The following is a 16,460-nucleotide window of genomic DNA, read 5'->3' as shown; positions in this document are numbered from 1 at the left end:
GAGGAAAACTGGTTATTTCTTTGAAAAACAGAAATCCTCAATTGAAGTTTCTTTCTCTTAAGTCAGTGAAAAAATTTCCCCAAATACTATCAATCATTTCTGAGCATTATTAACCCATCAGTGGATGCCAGAGACTCTGTAGAGAAGAAAGCCTTTGTGATGTTTTGTTGTAGTCCTGGATCACTTAGACAATGCAAAAGATCATGAGACCCAACTGCCTACTTCTGTGAGTGTTGCTGCATATTGTTGTACACTTCCTTCTTACTCATTGATAGGTAAGACTAAGTTAAAACTTCATGAGAATTAGCTGGAGCTGCTTTTGATGAGAGGCCAAGAAGAAAAATCTCTTTAGGAAAGGTTCTCAAGCTATCATCTGAGTATTATACAGACAAGATAACCTGGTACTTAAAATAATGCAGATACCAGAGACACTGAATCAGAATCTCTAGAGGTGGGGTTATAGCATCTAAATTTTTAACAACCTCCCTATGGAGTCTTAAACTTATAAAAGTTTAATAACCACTGGCTTGGGGGTGACACTCATTTCAATGTAATCCGTAGGCTCTGCCTATGTATTTCCAGGTGTTTCTCCAGATACCATTATCCCAAGTATGCTAAAATGAAAGAATTTGTGTCAAAATAACACTAGCAGCAATGAAAAGACCTAATCTTCCCAAAAGTCCCAAACATCTCCCTGAAGCTGTCACTGTTGATAGGCTCCCAGCTCTGGTTTTCCCTCACTGTTAGCTTCCTCACTTATGGTGCAGCTCCTTCTGTGCTGGGGTCTGCTTTACCCCTAGTGCACACTACCAGCATTTTCTTGTGAGTCTGTCACGAGCAGGTTGCTGTCAGTCTGTAAAAGCTCAGCTCCGAAGGTCGGACCAACCAGGGTTGGGTCCTGGCCCTGTTGTTGACCATCTGTGACCCTATGTTGGTTAAACTCTTAGACTCAGTTTCCTCATTTCTGAAATGGAGAGAATGATGGTCATACTTTATAGGTTTGTGTCAGCATTAAATGAGACGATCCATGTGCCTGACACATATTAGTACTCAGTAAATTTCAGCTGTCATGATACTAATATGAAACATGGAACCATAGCATTTATTATCAACAATACCACAATCCCTTGGTATAGGGCCATATCCTTGGGCTTGCACCTCAGTCTAGGTGATGGACTCCTCTACCCAGTCCCGGGCAGAGCAATTCTTGCCTCTTGAGGCAAGCACTCACTTGGCCAGATTGCTGTTTGTGAGTGCACAAATCCACCAATTATCCCTGCCTACTCTACATCTTTGTCTGAATCTCCCACAGGGTCTGTATACTCACATGTCCGAAGGTGAGCATCCACCTTCCCTCCCAGGCTGACCTCTTCCACATTTTCTTTCTTAGCAAAAGGCACCACCATCTTCCCAGTTGTACAAAACAAGAAACCTGAAAGTCATCCTTCATCCTGACACCACCTTACCCTTTAACCCTCGTACTGAATCTGTCACCAAGGCTGGTAAACTTAACTTTAAAAATTTCTCCAGCCCATCGGTTTCTCTCATCTTTACTGCCACCACAATAATTCAGGCTATCCTATTATTATTTTTTAATAACCTGGGACATGTTGTTCATCCCCCTAACTGTTTTTCTGATTCCCCATGTGCCCTCTCCAATGCATTCTCTCCATGTCAGACAGAATAATTCAAACACAAATTTGGTGAGAGGACCATCCTCCCCTTTCCATTTATTCCAGGATATTGTTCTTAGCATTTATTTTACTTGACATTCTTGACAAGTATATTACTTGACATTATATTGCACAGTTTTTGCTCGATTTCTGGCTGCCCCCTGGAATATGAGCTTCATGAAGGCAGGAACTTTGTGTTTATTGTAGATGAGTGCCTGACTCATGGGAGACATTTGACTCTTCAGTGAATAACCTCACCCCCTTCCAAGGCCTTCCCATTGCTCTCAGGTTAAGGAACAGATCCATAGCATGGCCCACCTGTGGACTCTGGCCCTTAAAATCTCTCTGGTTTTAGCTCCCACTCATCCCCTCAACCTTGAGCATTGAGGAAAAGCCACTTTTACCTTTCCTGAACAGGTCAGGCTACTGTCTGCTTCAGGCCCTTTGCACATGCTGTTCATTCTGCAAGGATCCTCTTTCTTCACCTAGCTGACAACTTCACCTCACTTACATCTTCTCTCTGGAGGGATATCTATACTAGCCTCCGCAGACTAGGTTAGGTTTCCTTGTTATGCTATTGACCCTGTAATTTTCTTCGGAGCATTTATCACAGTGTGCAATTCTATACCCATTTAAGGGGTTATTTGATTCATATTTCTGGTCTAGTAGACCAAAGATCTGCAAACTTTGTTCACAGACCATATCTGGGCCTGCACCTGTTTTGTACAACCTGAAGATATTGTCACAGTTGTTTATTTATGTGTTGTCTGTGGATGCCTACATGCTAGAATGGAGAGTATGTGACCTCATCGACTGAAAATCTAAAATATTTACTATCTGGCTCCTTAAAGAAAAGTTTTGGTGACCCTTCTCTGGACTATAAACTCTACAAGGGCAGGGGCCATGTTTGTCTTCTACATTAGAGCCCACTGTAAGTATTCAATAATTATTAATTGAATGAATGAATGACTTCAAGTAGCTAATATTCTTTTCTCCTACCACCTCTATAGAAGGTAATAAGTCTCCATTTTGGTCTCCATTCCTAGACTTTTATTTTATTTTATTTTTTAGAGTTTATTTATTTTTGAGAGAAAGAGAGAGTGCAAGCAGGGGAGGGGCAGAGAGAGAGGGAGAAAGAGAGAATCCCAAACAGGCTCCATACAGTCAGGGCAAGATCCTGTGAACTGCAAGATCAGGACCTGAGCTGAAATCAAGAGCTAGAAGGGGGTGCCTGGGTGGCTCAGTCCGTTGAGCGTCCGACTTTGGCTCAGGTCATGATCTCATGGTTCATGGGTTCGAGCCCCGCATCGGGCTCTATGCTGACAGCTCAGAGCCTGGAGCCTGCTTCGAATTCTGTGTCTCCCTCTCTCTCCGACTCTCTCCTGCTCACACTCTGTCTCTCTCCCCAGAATAAATAAACATTAAAAAAAAAAAAAAAGGGCCGGAAGCCTAACCAACTGAGCCACCGGGATGCCCCTCCATTCTTAGACTTTTAATTGACTTGAACTAGTAGTTGCACAGAGGAAAGTTATGACTCTCATGCATTCATTATGATTAGTATTTGTTAAGTGTGTTGAATTGGTTGTATGCATATTGTACAGTGGCAAGTGGAATGGTTGTATAAGCCGAACTGAGAACGACATTTATTTGTGGAGATCAATCAAAGACAATAGAATTAATACCTATTGTCTTTTATTTATAATAGAAGCATCAAGTAAGTCTAATAAAAATGTTTTAGGTGGAGTAGAAGTGCATATTTGGAATGAAAAGAAAAGGAAAGAAAAGAATACATTGTCTGAGTATTTAACATTCTGTTCCATTAGTTCTTCCTTCCTCATCTTGCTTTGGGATTCTGAACTCCTCATTAATAGCCCGGGGCTACAGAAAACACTTTTTATTGGAAAATAAAGTATCCATTGGCTGAATTTTTGATAGATGTTTGGGTCAACTTAATGGTTTTTCTTTTCTTTTCTCTTTTCTTCCTCTCTCCCTCCTTTCCTTCTTCCAGAAAGCAGTAGTATCTAATAAGTTCTACTGGGCTGATTTCCTGGGATTAGATAGAGTAGTGTATTTTACTAATTAGGAGTTGGTTGGCTACAAATAACATGATATCCTTGTTCAAGCTGGGTTCCATCAATGAAGAAATGTATTATGTCACAAAAATCAAGTTCAGAGGTGAGGCAGTTCTAGGTGTGAGGCATTTGTTTATTTAACAAATATATATTCTGTGTGCCAGGCATTGTTCTAGGTATGAGCAATATGGCAATAAATAAAACTGACAAAAATCCCTACCCTCTCAGAGATACACTCTAGTGGGGTTAGGGAAGATCATTGGAGGGCCATAGTTGGCCTTTCTGAGACTTTGGATTTTACTCTGAGCAGTATTGAGAGTCATGGAAGGATTTTGAGGAGATGAGTGACTTAAATTGATCTATGTTTTTAAAATGTTTATTTATTTATTTTGAGAGAGCAAGAGAGAGAACTCAAACAGGGGAGGGACAGAGAGAGAGAGAGAGAGAGAGAGAGAGAGAATCCCAAGCAGCCTTTGTGCTGCCAGTGAGGAGCTCACTGTGGGGCTTGAACCCATGAACCATGAGATCATGACCTGAGCCCAAACCAAGAGTCTGACACTTAACTGACTGAGCCACCCAGGAGCCCCAAACTGATTTAAATATTTAAGAGGATCCCACTGGCTGTTGTGTTGAGGATAGTTTGTAGGGACAAATTCATAAGGGTAGAAGCAGGGAAATCAGGAGGCTACCATAGTAATTCAGACCTTGGACCAGGGTAGTAGTGGTGGAAGCATTAAGAAGTGGTTGGAGTCTGTATACCTCAGGATGAAATATAGTGAAATTTCAAGAGCTAGAGATGATACTACTGTTCTGGTGGTTGTGAAATGTGCCTGAAAAAAATGTTTGGCAACAGAAATCTTTGTAGGCATAGAGTGGTTTTCATTAAAATAATAATAGCAGCAACAGTAACAAACAGAAAGATAAATAAAAAAAAGAGACTCAGATTCTATAGACCTCTGAAGAGCATTTGTGTCAGTTATTAATTTATTACTAACCTCTTAATTCCATCTCTATCCTTCATTACTTGCTCTGAGATGATGGATCTGGATCCTTTAAATATTCTTCTTTGCAGCAAGAACAGTGATGTTGATAGAAGGCACTGGTAAGGCATTAGAGGAGGAAGGGGGCTACTCTTGCTGGTTCCAGTACGTTCAGCTCATCAGTCTTCCATATTGACATGGCTGATGAATATGCATACTGTGTGCCTGTAATGGCATTTTGCCAAGTTTACCTGACATAGATTCTAGGCAGCATGATAAATGATGAATCAGTATACATTCTACTTCCGTGATCAGAATATGCCACATAACAATACTGCCACTGTCACATTCAGTGCAGTCATGAAGATGGTCTGGATGCTGTTATCCATTAACCCACATCAGATGGTCTCAGTTTTTCCTCTGTTCAGGATGAATGCCATGTTTTTCTGCTCTGCTCTTCTCTCAGAACCAACAAAGGGCAACTGAACAGGGTTTAGAAATAGCTTTGATTGTCCCATACCTAGAAGTGGAAGGGCTAGCCACTTCACACTCCCTGTAACACAAGTGACCCACATTTCCCTTTTGTCTGTGTCTTTTTTGTGAATTTTATTTATTTATTTTGAGAGAGAGAGAGAGAGAGAGAGAGAGAATGAGGAAGTGTGAGTGTGAGTGGGGGAGGGGCAGAGAGCGAGGAAGAGAGAGAATCCCAAGCAGGTTCCATGCTCCATATTGAGCCCAACATGGGGCTTGATCTCATGACTGTGAGAATATGACCTGAGCTGAAATCAAGAGTCCTCCACTTAACTGACAAAGCCACCCAGGCATCCCTGTGAATGTCCCTTCTTAATGTTTCTCTGAGATACTCTCACCCCACTCCATTCCTGGTTTTGCTGCATAGGTCCCTTTGCTGTGTGCCACAGAAAGTTGACAATAGGTCATTTAATGCCTTGGTGCTACGTGTCTCAGGGCTAGGTCCCATTCTATTGTTCATTTCTGCTTATCAGCTGCAATTCTTGACATGATCCATATCTCTATCTGATGCTATCACTATGTTTGTAACATACTTCCAAAGTTTTACTCTTGCCCTGTCCTAGATCAGATGTCACTGGTTCTCTGTGTATACCTGGGATTGGCCCTGCCTCTCTTGAGTCTGGTCTCTGATTATGGATCCTTGCCTGGAATTCAGTACGTTTTGTCCCCTTTTTTGCTCTGATTATCTTCCTACCAGCTCTCTGCCTCCAATTCAATACCTCCTTTGCTTCCTCAGGTTGAGTATCCAGTGCCACTGCCTGGAAGCAAAGAATTGACGCTGATTTGGTCTAAGTACATTATTTGTGAATCTAGAGCCTAATAAGAAACCATCTGGGGTTTACTGCATCCCATTTATATATGGGAATATATCATATACCAAGATATCAACAGTGGTTATCTATGGATGATGTGATTGTGAGTTTTAAAAATTCTCTTCTCTTTTATTTTACGTTAGGCTTTCTATGATGAATATACATTACTTTTGTTGTAAGAAAAAGAACAAAGTTATTTATTTTTCTGACAGGAAGCAGGATTTATTGGTGGGCATGAATGGGGAAGGGCAGTGCTGAGGTTCTCATGAGTGCAGAGCCTGCCATTTGTCCAAGGGGCCACGATTAGGGATGTATTTGACCCCATAGCCGTCTGGGATGAACCGCTTTTCAGCCACCATGTCTTCAAATTTGTCTGCATTAAACTTAGTAAAGCCCCACTTCTTGGAAATGTGGATTTTCTGGTGGCCAGGGAACTTGAACTTGGCCCTATGTAGGGCCTCAATCACATGCTCCTTGTTTTGCAACTTGGTACGGATGGACATGATGACTTGGCCAATGTGGACCCTGGCCACTGTGCCCTGGGGCTTTCCAAAGGCACCCCGCATACCTGTCTGGAGCCTAGACTGGAGAAAGAGTGAGGCCAAACCTCAATGTCCACTGGAAAAAACTGTCTCCAAGGTCCATTAGGGCAACCTGTACAATCAACAGGCTGCATACACTACCAAGGAGGCTGCTGTTTGCAGCCATTGCACACTGGGCCCCATGGAGAAGAAAAAAGTTACTTTTAATTTAAAAATGTATACAACCCTTCATCTTCACAACTGAAAAAAATGGCATGCCTTCCTGGTTTTTAATATTAAAATTTCCATGAGAGAAATAATTCAGAGATAACCTCATTTAGCTGTGATTTGGGAAGGGAAAACTCAGACTCTCCAAAGGAGGTAAATCTTATTTTTATCATTTTCCCCTGCTTATTTTCATTGCTACATGCACATCTCCAGGGAGAAGTCATTTGAACATTTGAACTTCCTGAACACATCCTAGTTAGAATAAATATCTGTAGTTGTTAGAGGTACCTCAGGGGCCTGGTGTTACTGAAATTTGAATATATCCTCCATTTTGGAAGACAGGTCTATAATAAGGACATGTCTACTGTTGTTTTGGGACCTCATTTGCAAGACTTTCCTTTCAGACCTACAGTTTGGACAGGGTTCACATGCCAAGGTGTATGATGAAAAATAACCAGACCCAAAATAAACCAGGCAACAGGACAAGTTTTGAATTTTAATGCATATTAATAGTGTTACTCCATCTTGGGGCTGCATTCCAAAGAGAGATTGAAAAATAAAGGTAGGTATTTGGAGGTATATTTTACTGGGTGACATTGTATGGTGCAATAAAAGCTGACAACTGCTGTGTTGGACAGCGACTACTTAGGGGCTCACTTACCATTCGTTTATTTTTGAATCCATGAACTGTAGGGGTTAAGAATATAAACTCCGAAGCCGAACCGTGTGAGTTTGACTCTGCTGCTCACCAGATGAGTGACTTTGGGGAGCTACTTACTCTATATGTGCCTCAGTTTCTTCACCTATAAAATAGAGATAGCAGAATCTCAGAGTTGTCGTGAAGATTAAATAAATTAATAGGTGCCAAACATTTGCATTTAGAATCGTCCTTGGCGCATAGTACGTGCTGTAGGAGGGTGAGCTGCTCTTGTTGTTTTCATTCTTTGGGGAACTGGGTAGATGAGGAATTGTTGAGATTGCGGTATGGCAGACATTCTTGTGTGGTTAAATCAACAATCCTTCTCAATCCTTCTTCTCTTACCCTTTTCACCAGAAAGGCAAGAAAAGCTAACATTTGCTCTTGCAGTCGACCTTGCAGTGAGGGATGGTCGTACACACAGCTCTACCTAGGAGACATCAGTGAAATTCTATGGCACAATTGTTTGGGATGCTTTTGCTTTCCCTATAAAAGGGACAGTTGCATGTGTCACTGCTCACCCTTCTTACTCTTGCTTGGATCATGTGATATTTGCCACTTTAGCAGGAATTTATCACCCACAAGATAACAAACAACTAGAAACCAAAAGAATCTCAGAGATACCAGCTCTAATATCCAGAAGCCTGATGTACATTAAATTTGATAAGCCCTGTTCTCAGGTATTCATTTTTGTTGGACACTCATGGAGCATTTAAGTGTTAGGTGCTTTATTAGGCACTGTGGATACAAAGGTGGGTAAAACAACAACTTTTCCCTGGAGGGGCTTACATTCTGGTAGTAATTTTAGTGCAAGGTTGCTTGCAAAAATGTTAGCAAAGCAGGAGGCTGGTCTGGGAGATGCACAAACTCTACCTGGTTAGGAAGGATATTTCAGTCCTGTAGTTCCAATCAAATGGATGGTTTTACCCTGCTAACTTGACTCTGTGGATGTTCCTTCTCTATATTTGTGAATGTAACATTTAAAATAGTGTCATCTCCACTTTGGTAAAATTGACAGCATATCGTATGGAGCTAATTCCATAAAGCCAACTTAATACCTCCATCAATTTTCAAGATAGTTAAAGTAATCCATTACTATCTATTTTTGTTATTATTTTACCAAAATTATTTTCCTTCAGAGCAATTCTTTTGCATGGAAAATTCACAAGGACAGTTTGCCAGCTTATAGCTGTGTAGTTGTTGTATTATATTTTGTGGTAACTATGTCAACCAGGCCTAATTTACTCAGTGAAATATTGCAGATTCACATTTAGTCAAGAAGGGTTGATTTGTCTGTCAAACTTAATTTTTACCATGTCATATTTTAGTTGTGGTTAGTTTCATATGATTTTGATTATTTTTCATAGGATAATTTTAGGTTTACAGCAAAATGTAATTCTTAGATAAGGTTTAAAAAAATCTTTTAAGGCTTCCACTTATGGGATGAATATGTCACAGGAATAAAAGGTACAGCATAGGGAATATAGTCAATGATATTGTAAAAGTGATATATGATGACCGATGGTAGCTACACTGTGGTGAGCGTAGTGTAATGTAGAGAGAAGTTGAACCACTATGTCGTACATCTAAAACTAATATAATATTGTGTGTCAACTATACCTAAGTAAAAAAAAATCTGTTAGAAGTTTTCCACATACATTTTTTAATTTGTCACTATTTTAAGTTGATTATTTCTACTGGTTTCTATTCAATTTGAGTTAAATATTTCTAATATTTACTATAAAATTAAAAAATTAAGGGTTATTTAGTTTTCTAAGCTCATTCATGAGAAAATTGGACCAATATATCTCAGCTATTCCAGGATGAAATTTTAGGCAGTCCCTGGGAAGACACGGAAGGAAGCCCCACTGAGGAAAATGCTGAAGCGCAGGGAAAGAGGATTATCAATAGAGCACCACAAATGAGGAAAAGTGAAGGAACAGGACCAAGGGCAGAGATGGAAAGCTCACTTTGAACTAGAAGGCAGGAGTAAAGGTTGGTGCATACATTACTTTTCCCAGTAGAATAGGAGGCTAACTAAGTTCTCTGCTGAGTAGCAAGGATAGTTGAGGACTGGGTTATGTAGTGGGGTATGGAAATGATTAATTTGTCTTGGCCTGCAGGCTTTTCCATCTCCTTTCTGGTAATAACACTCTCCTTCATTTGAGATTTGGCATGGAATCTAGACTGAGTCATCAACTGAAATGAGGGAAGCCTTGTGTCAGTCTAAATGAACACAATCAGAAGGTCAGTTTGAGTCATATTAAATTTAAGGATGTCTGTTACACATCCAAAAGGAAATATTAAGTAGAGAACTGCATATATAAGTAGACATGTGGATGTATAAGTTCAGAGCTCAGAGGAAAAGGTAGACATCATCTGAGTAGATGGCATCCAATGACAGAACTGGATGGATCAGAGATCATGTAGATAATTAGTCTCCATGAGTTGGAAAGGAGGCCAAATAAGGAGTCCTGGAGCATCATTTAGCTCTACAAGGTGGGCTGGAAGAGGAGGAAAAGGTCTGAGCTAGGAAGAAAGCTGGAGAGCATGGATTTGATGAAAAACATGTTAAAAAAATTAAAAAGGTGGGAGGGATTCACTGTGCAAATAATGCTACAGGTCATGAAAATTGAGGACTGCGCTGACATTGGATCTGGCATGGTGAAGGTTTTCGGCTTCGACAAGAGCAGTTTTAGTGGAGAGTAGAGATTAAAAGTCACATTAGACTTGGTTGAAAGAGACAGAGTGGGTCGAAGAAGAGGAGAGGAAGTGTAAGTAATCTTGCAGGGAGCAGAGAAATGGAGTAATAGTTGGATGATGGATGTGGGGTTAGGGGAACGTTTTGGTTTTGTTTTGCTTTTTGTATTGTTTTGCTTTTTAATAAGAAATATTACATCACACATATATGCTGGTGGAATGATCCTATAGCAAAGGGAAAACTGAAGAGGTAGGACACAGAGGGAATAACTGTAATGGCGAAGACCTTCAGAAGGTAAGAGTGGATGGGAATAGTATCAAGTGGAGGGTTTGGACTTAGGGTCAGGGACAGTTCGTCTTTTGTCATTTACATGAGGCAGAGTATATGGTACAGATGAGGCTAGGTTGGTAAAATTACTGATAGGGAAATGAGGCAGTTTTCTGTTGATTGCTTTTAGTTTCTTAAAGAAGTAAGGAGCAAGATTATCAGCTGTGGTTTCCTAGGGTAAGGTCAGTCAGTTTGGATCATGTAAGAATGTAAATAAATTAACAATAGTGTTGGAAACATTGAGGTCATTGGTGACCTTAACCAGAGCCTTGACCAGGCTGTAAGGGTAAGGCAGGTAGTGCTGGGGCTGGGGAAGGAACTGGCTCTCTAGGAGCAGGAGCTCTGTGCTTCTTCTGTTATCCTGCTGAAGCCAGGATTCAGACTGGAGGAGGTGGGGGGGTGGCCACAATATCACTGGCAGTGAGGATATTTCCAGTGGGAAAAGTTAAGAGAGGAAAGATTTTTTTTCTGCTCTGGTTCCTAAGTGTTACCATGTAAGCCTGGTATTTTGTCTACTTGCACAAAAGAAGAAGCCTGACTCCAGAGAGGAGAAGATACCTCAAGGAAGGCTAAGGCAAGCAACAGTGAGAGAGAGAGAGAGAGAGAGAGTGAGTGAGACAGACAGGGACACATCATATCCACTGTTGCATCCAACTGTGCCATTCATTCGTCCTCCCATCATTTCCAAATTGTGAAAATAAACAAAGACCACTCAAATGAGAACAAGAAAAGCCTATTTATTTAGAGCTTGCTTTGGTGAAGGAGTCAGCCATCATCACTGTTGCTTGCCAGAGACTCAAGGACAGTCAGAGCAGTGGGAAGGCTTTATATAGGAAAATGTAAAGGCTTCAGGTATGTCCTAATTGGAGGTTGTTGGTATGGGACATCCTGTGTGATTGGTTGGGGAGCCATACTTCACTTTGTCTCGTTGGTCCTAAGTTGGAAGCAGGGTCAAAAATTAGAGAAGCGGGAAGTTACTGACCAAATCTTGAATATTTTGAGCCAATGGCCATGAGGGTTGTTTGACTTCCTGGGGTGGTTGCTACAGAGATTGTGGATAAGAGTTCTCTTTTTATATATGGTCTGGCCATTGTTTGTTTCTATATTCAGTTTCCCAAAACCTCTATATTCTCTTTTTGCTTAAGCTAATTTGCACTGGATATCTGTTGGTTGTGATTGAAGGACTCCTGACCACTATGGTAAGGGAGTTTGGGGGCAATTTGAAAATGACGTTGGAGGTTGGAGGGCTGGGTGGGTAAGCAAAACAAACCCCAGAGATGATAATCACCATTTTTAACATCTACTTTCTTTAAAAAAATGTTTTAATGTTTATTTATTTTTGAGAGAAAGAATGAGTCAGAACACAAATTGGGGAGGGGCAGAGAGGGAAGGAGACACAGAATCCGAAGCAGGCTCCAGGCTCTGAGCTGTCAGCACAGAACTGGATGTGGGGCTCAAACTCACTGATGGTGAGATCAAGACCTGAGCTGAAGTCCGACACTTAACTGACTGAGCCACCCAGGTGACCCTTGAGCATCAACTTTCTATCAGGATCCTACATATATCGGTTCATTTAATCCTCAATAACCCTGTGATATAGGGTTATTTTCTCTCTTTTTCAGATGGGGAAATAGCCTCACAGTAGGCAAGTAAGTTGCTTCAAGTTAGGAAGGGGCAGAGCCAAGGATTCACACTTGAGTCCTCTGTTCTGAGGTGCAGGTTTTCTGCTCTCAGGTTATGCTACTTTGGATCAAATAGAAAATGGATTTTCTTCCTTCCAGGTCACCAGCTGGTGACTCTATACCATGACTCAGAAAAATACCTACGGATTGTCTGCATGTTTCCTGCATCATATTTAAAGAATTCCTAGCAATGTGTGTTAACACATCCTTTATGGCTGATTTATTGGTTGATGTCTATTTTGTGACCTGACTTTATAAAGAGCAGTTGTGATATTCATGAACACTTAATTTTGAATCCTTGACCAAAGTTTTCTCTCTTTCTTATCTTACTTCTTGAAACTCATGCAGCATTCAAGATGATTTATTGATGCTAACAATGATTATGATGGGCAATTCTGCCATGCAAATTGATCTATAAATTTCACATTGTATGGTCCAAGAGACATCATGTCTTGATGATAGTGGGTATGTGTTAAAATAAATGCACAAACAGTAAGAAAGAAATTATCAGTGTATTATTGAAGGAGCATTTGGTGAGAAAGTTATTTTCCAACATGAGGAAGAAAGTCTATCCCTTAGGAGAGCTGTGGGACAGGGAGGGAAATAGTCTTTATGAGGGTGGAAGGGTTTGTTAGAACTAAATAGAAATTGACTGGCATGATTTGAGAACTCTGTTCCCCAGTCAGATCAAATCACATTGCTTTAGCCAAGAAAGACCATGTATTTATTTTGTTTTGTTTCATACATTCATGTAATCTCCATGGATGATTAGGCAATTTCACTGCTTTCTGGATCTTGATAGAATTAAAACAAGCTCATCTTTCCTCTTCTGTAAGATTCTTGGTTAGAATTCTTGATTTTCTCTTGTTCCCTCTCCCCCTCCTTTAAAAATCTTTCTCCCTTAGAAACTTGTGGTAAAGATGACATGTTTATTATGTGCAGGTGATAAAAATTATTGATATACCTAATGAGGCACTCTTAGTCTTCAAGTCATAGAGAAGTTTTTCTTTTAGCATTTGTATGATTTGATATACTTTACCTAGTTTTGCATACTAATACATTCCAGGAAAAGAAGGAAAGATGCACTTGGAGAGATTACAATGATCTCCAGGGCTGGTCCAAATCCTTAGACCTGTGAATTTGTTGTAGTCTCTCACGTGTGAATTTGGTTAACACCTCATTAATTTATTAAAGCCATAGAACAAAAAGCTGGATAAAATAATGGCTGTGTTTCCAGAATAATTTTCCACAGATGGCTGACTGAGTCTAGTAAACAAAATAAAACAAAACAAAAATCAAAGGTGTCATTTGGCCTGTTGTTGATGGTTGTCTCTAAAACTTCTTATTCCCCTTTTGGAATTTGGCCTTGGAAATGGGCCAATGAATCAGCTAACCTTCTTGCAATAATTAGTATTGATTTCAGTTAGACCCAGGAATCTTCACTGGATTTTATCTACTCAAAGTCACAGCAGCTTTTTTAGAGGAGATTTTACCTGATGTCCATATGGGTAGATGTCCTTCAAGACAATGACATGTAAGCTTTAATGTGCAAAAATATTTTGATGTAAAGGATGAATATCAACATTTTTGTTGAAGTGAGCAATGGTGGGCTTGCTTTAAAAATGATGAAAAATTTTCATACATATAAATTAATATTGATAATATCAAGAATAGCTAAATTACATCTGTGTAGTCACCATTTACCTTAAAAACTTGAACATTCCCTGTAAATTTTAACACTTGTCATATAAATCTCTCTCCTAATCTTATTTCCTTTTTTCCCCATGTACTCTCCTTCATGAAACCACCATCTCGAATTGTGTGTTTATCATTCATTGATTTTTAAAGTATTTTTCCGTATTTGTATTACCCATAAACAATACATTATTTAGTTTTGCATTTAAAAATTTCACCAAACAACATCTGCTCATATGTAATTTACTTTCCCACCCCTCAATATAATGCTTGGCAGTTTGTGTTTGTTAATAATTCTGTGATGGGCTGTGTGTCTAGTGGAGGGGGAGAAGTAGACACAAATGGAGTGAAGTCTTGGAAGACAAAGTCTGTGAAAAGAAATTGAGAAATTAAGGCACTGGGATAATGTATATGCAGATTAAAAGGTGGCTGGGATGTTATAAAAACAATGCTTTTATAGTGGATTTTTATGAAAGACTCTAGATTTAAACAGACCTGGGTTCAAATCCTACCTGCACCACTTAGGGGAATTCCAAAGGAATATTGTTCCTATGTCACCTTTGGAAAAAGTGGGGTGAGAGTCATTCTGAAAAAGTTTAGGTTAAGATGTTGAATGTGTTATATGGATTCGAATGTTTTCTTTTGAATAAATGAAACATGACCAACCTCCCAGACATCTGTCCTGGAAATGTTGTTCAGACTGAAAATATTCTGTCCTAAGGTCCTGGCAGGGTATGGGGGTGAGTTGATATGGGAAAGGCTAGTGATGATGAGGCATTTCCTTTCCTTTTCTCCACCTCCTGCATTTTTAAAAGTGGGTAGTAATACAAGCTCACTTTACTTGGGCTTGGTGAATGAGTTAGGGAAAATCTGAATGTGTCCCAATTCTTGCTTCTCTGGGTAGTTCATCAAAATAATTTGGAACAACTGCATACTTGCTATGTAATCTTTTAAAGTCTTTGTTTCCTTGTCTGTTAAATAGAGATTCTATCTGAATTGGGACAAAGACAAATGAGATGATGCTTGTAAAAATGCATCATTTTATTGCATAGGTGCAATGCCTTGTTCATGGTTGTACTATTATTATTATTAATGCAATTACTTGTTTCAAAGGCTCAACTTAGGAGTGACTGAACTATGGAAGTCTCCTCTGACTTTCCTCTGTCCTCATTCCTCTTCTCAAATCTCTTATGTGTTTTTTTTGTTTTGTTTTGTTTTTTGAGCACTTAGTGTTTTTTAGCATTTGCTGCTTATGTCAGTTATAGCTTTTAACATTTTAGTGCAGAACTTGCTTACTTTTTTGTCTTTCACATTAGTCTGTGAGTTCCTGGATATGGAGCTATTCCATGATTAGATGATTAGATTAAAATATGATTAGATAAAAATATGCCTTAAGACATTAATATTATATTGACGAAGTATGATTTCGTATGACTCATTTTCACATATTTATCAGCAGCATTCATTAATGTTAATTTAGTGTCAATGAGCTGTTAACTCTCCTAAACACTTGAACCACAGACCAGCATGGAAAATAGCCACCTTGTATCACCATGAATGAAGAGCCAAAATAAGATATGGACACAACTCTTGGAAAACTAAAACAAACAATTAAGACAACCAATTGGAGCTTAGAACCCACACCTCAAGTGAAAACATCTTTCTGGATTTTTTAAAAGTCTGAAAGTTTAAAATTTCTGTTACTAGTTTAATTGAAAACCGATTACATCTGCGGAAAATTGTTCTTATGTCTGATGAACTGCTTTCATAAATAGGAATCCAACAGTTTAGAGCTGTAAATGGGAGGAAAATTTGTTGAAGTTCTTAGCAAAAGAAGGCATTTTAAAACAATTTTTGGCCATTATTTTCATGAGAGAGTAGAATCTTCATTTTTTTGAACAAAGAAATGAAGCTCGGGGTGGTTAAGAAATTTATCCAAGGAAAATTTAAGCGGGGGTGGGGGAGTGGGAGTCACAATTCCAAGTTTATATTACCTTTCTTAATTTTTTAAAAAAGTTCCAGTCCGCTGTAATGGGCACAGTCCATCAGATACTGCAACATTTGGAGTGTCTTAGTGGGTCCACAGGTGGTGCCTTTAATGAATAAGATGCTCTAGGCCATTAATTTTAGTTAGAATTTTCTTTACAATTAGAAGTTGCCTTTGTGTGAAATTATCAGAGTGTAGCTTAATAGGCCTTGTACAGAAGCCCACCCTCCCTTTTCGGTTAGCTGTCTCTGCTCCTTCCTGAGAACTCTATCCAGCAGGAAGAGAAGGGTGAAGCAGTCACCTCTAGGGATAAGTTTAGGTCCTAGGTGCATAGCTGGTCAAGGGCAAGGAGTCCAATGTGAACTCCAGAAGGGTCAGGGAGTTATACAGAGAATCAAGGAAGTCTGTTTTTTCACAAAACATGCCAGGACGGAGACAATATCCGCTGAAAAATAACATTAATAAGTGGCATCTGTCATTCGAAGAGCTCAAAGTATTTGGGAATATTTCCTCACTGAGCTGTGAGTCACACCTATGTTGTATCTATGGATCAT

At 39.6% G+C, this 16,460-nt stretch overlaps 1 protein-coding gene and 1 non-coding gene across 2 annotated transcripts; both read right to left on the bottom strand.

Moving 5' to 3' along the window:
• Nucleotides 1-6,261: 6,261 nt before the first annotated feature.
• LOC109246423 (60S ribosomal protein L10-like) lies at nt 6,262-6,656 on the bottom strand. The gene has a single exon (XM_019414378.2). It carries the CDS (start codon nt 6,632-6,634, stop codon nt 6,332-6,334), a length of 303 nt encoding a protein of 100 aa, XP_019269923.1. The 5' UTR covers nt 6,635-6,656; the 3' UTR covers nt 6,262-6,331.
• Nucleotides 6,657-6,694: 38 nt separating this feature from the next.
• LOC128778465 (small nucleolar RNA SNORA70) lies at nt 6,695-6,830 on the bottom strand. The gene has a single exon (XR_008424051.1). It is a non-coding gene; the product is annotated as a small nucleolar RNA SNORA70 (small nucleolar RNA).
• Between the last annotated feature and the right edge of the window lie 9,630 nt (nt 6,831-16,460).

The sequence above is a fragment of the Panthera pardus genome, unplaced genomic scaffold (assembly GCF_024362965.1).
Source record: "Panthera pardus isolate Hobbes unplaced genomic scaffold, ASM2436296v1 HiC_scaffold_2, whole genome shotgun sequence".
Classification (NCBI taxonomy): Eukaryota; Metazoa; Chordata; class Mammalia; order Carnivora; family Felidae; genus Panthera; species Panthera pardus.
Note: the sequence above shows the minus strand (reverse complement) of the source record. Positions and strands in the feature narration are given on the sequence as shown.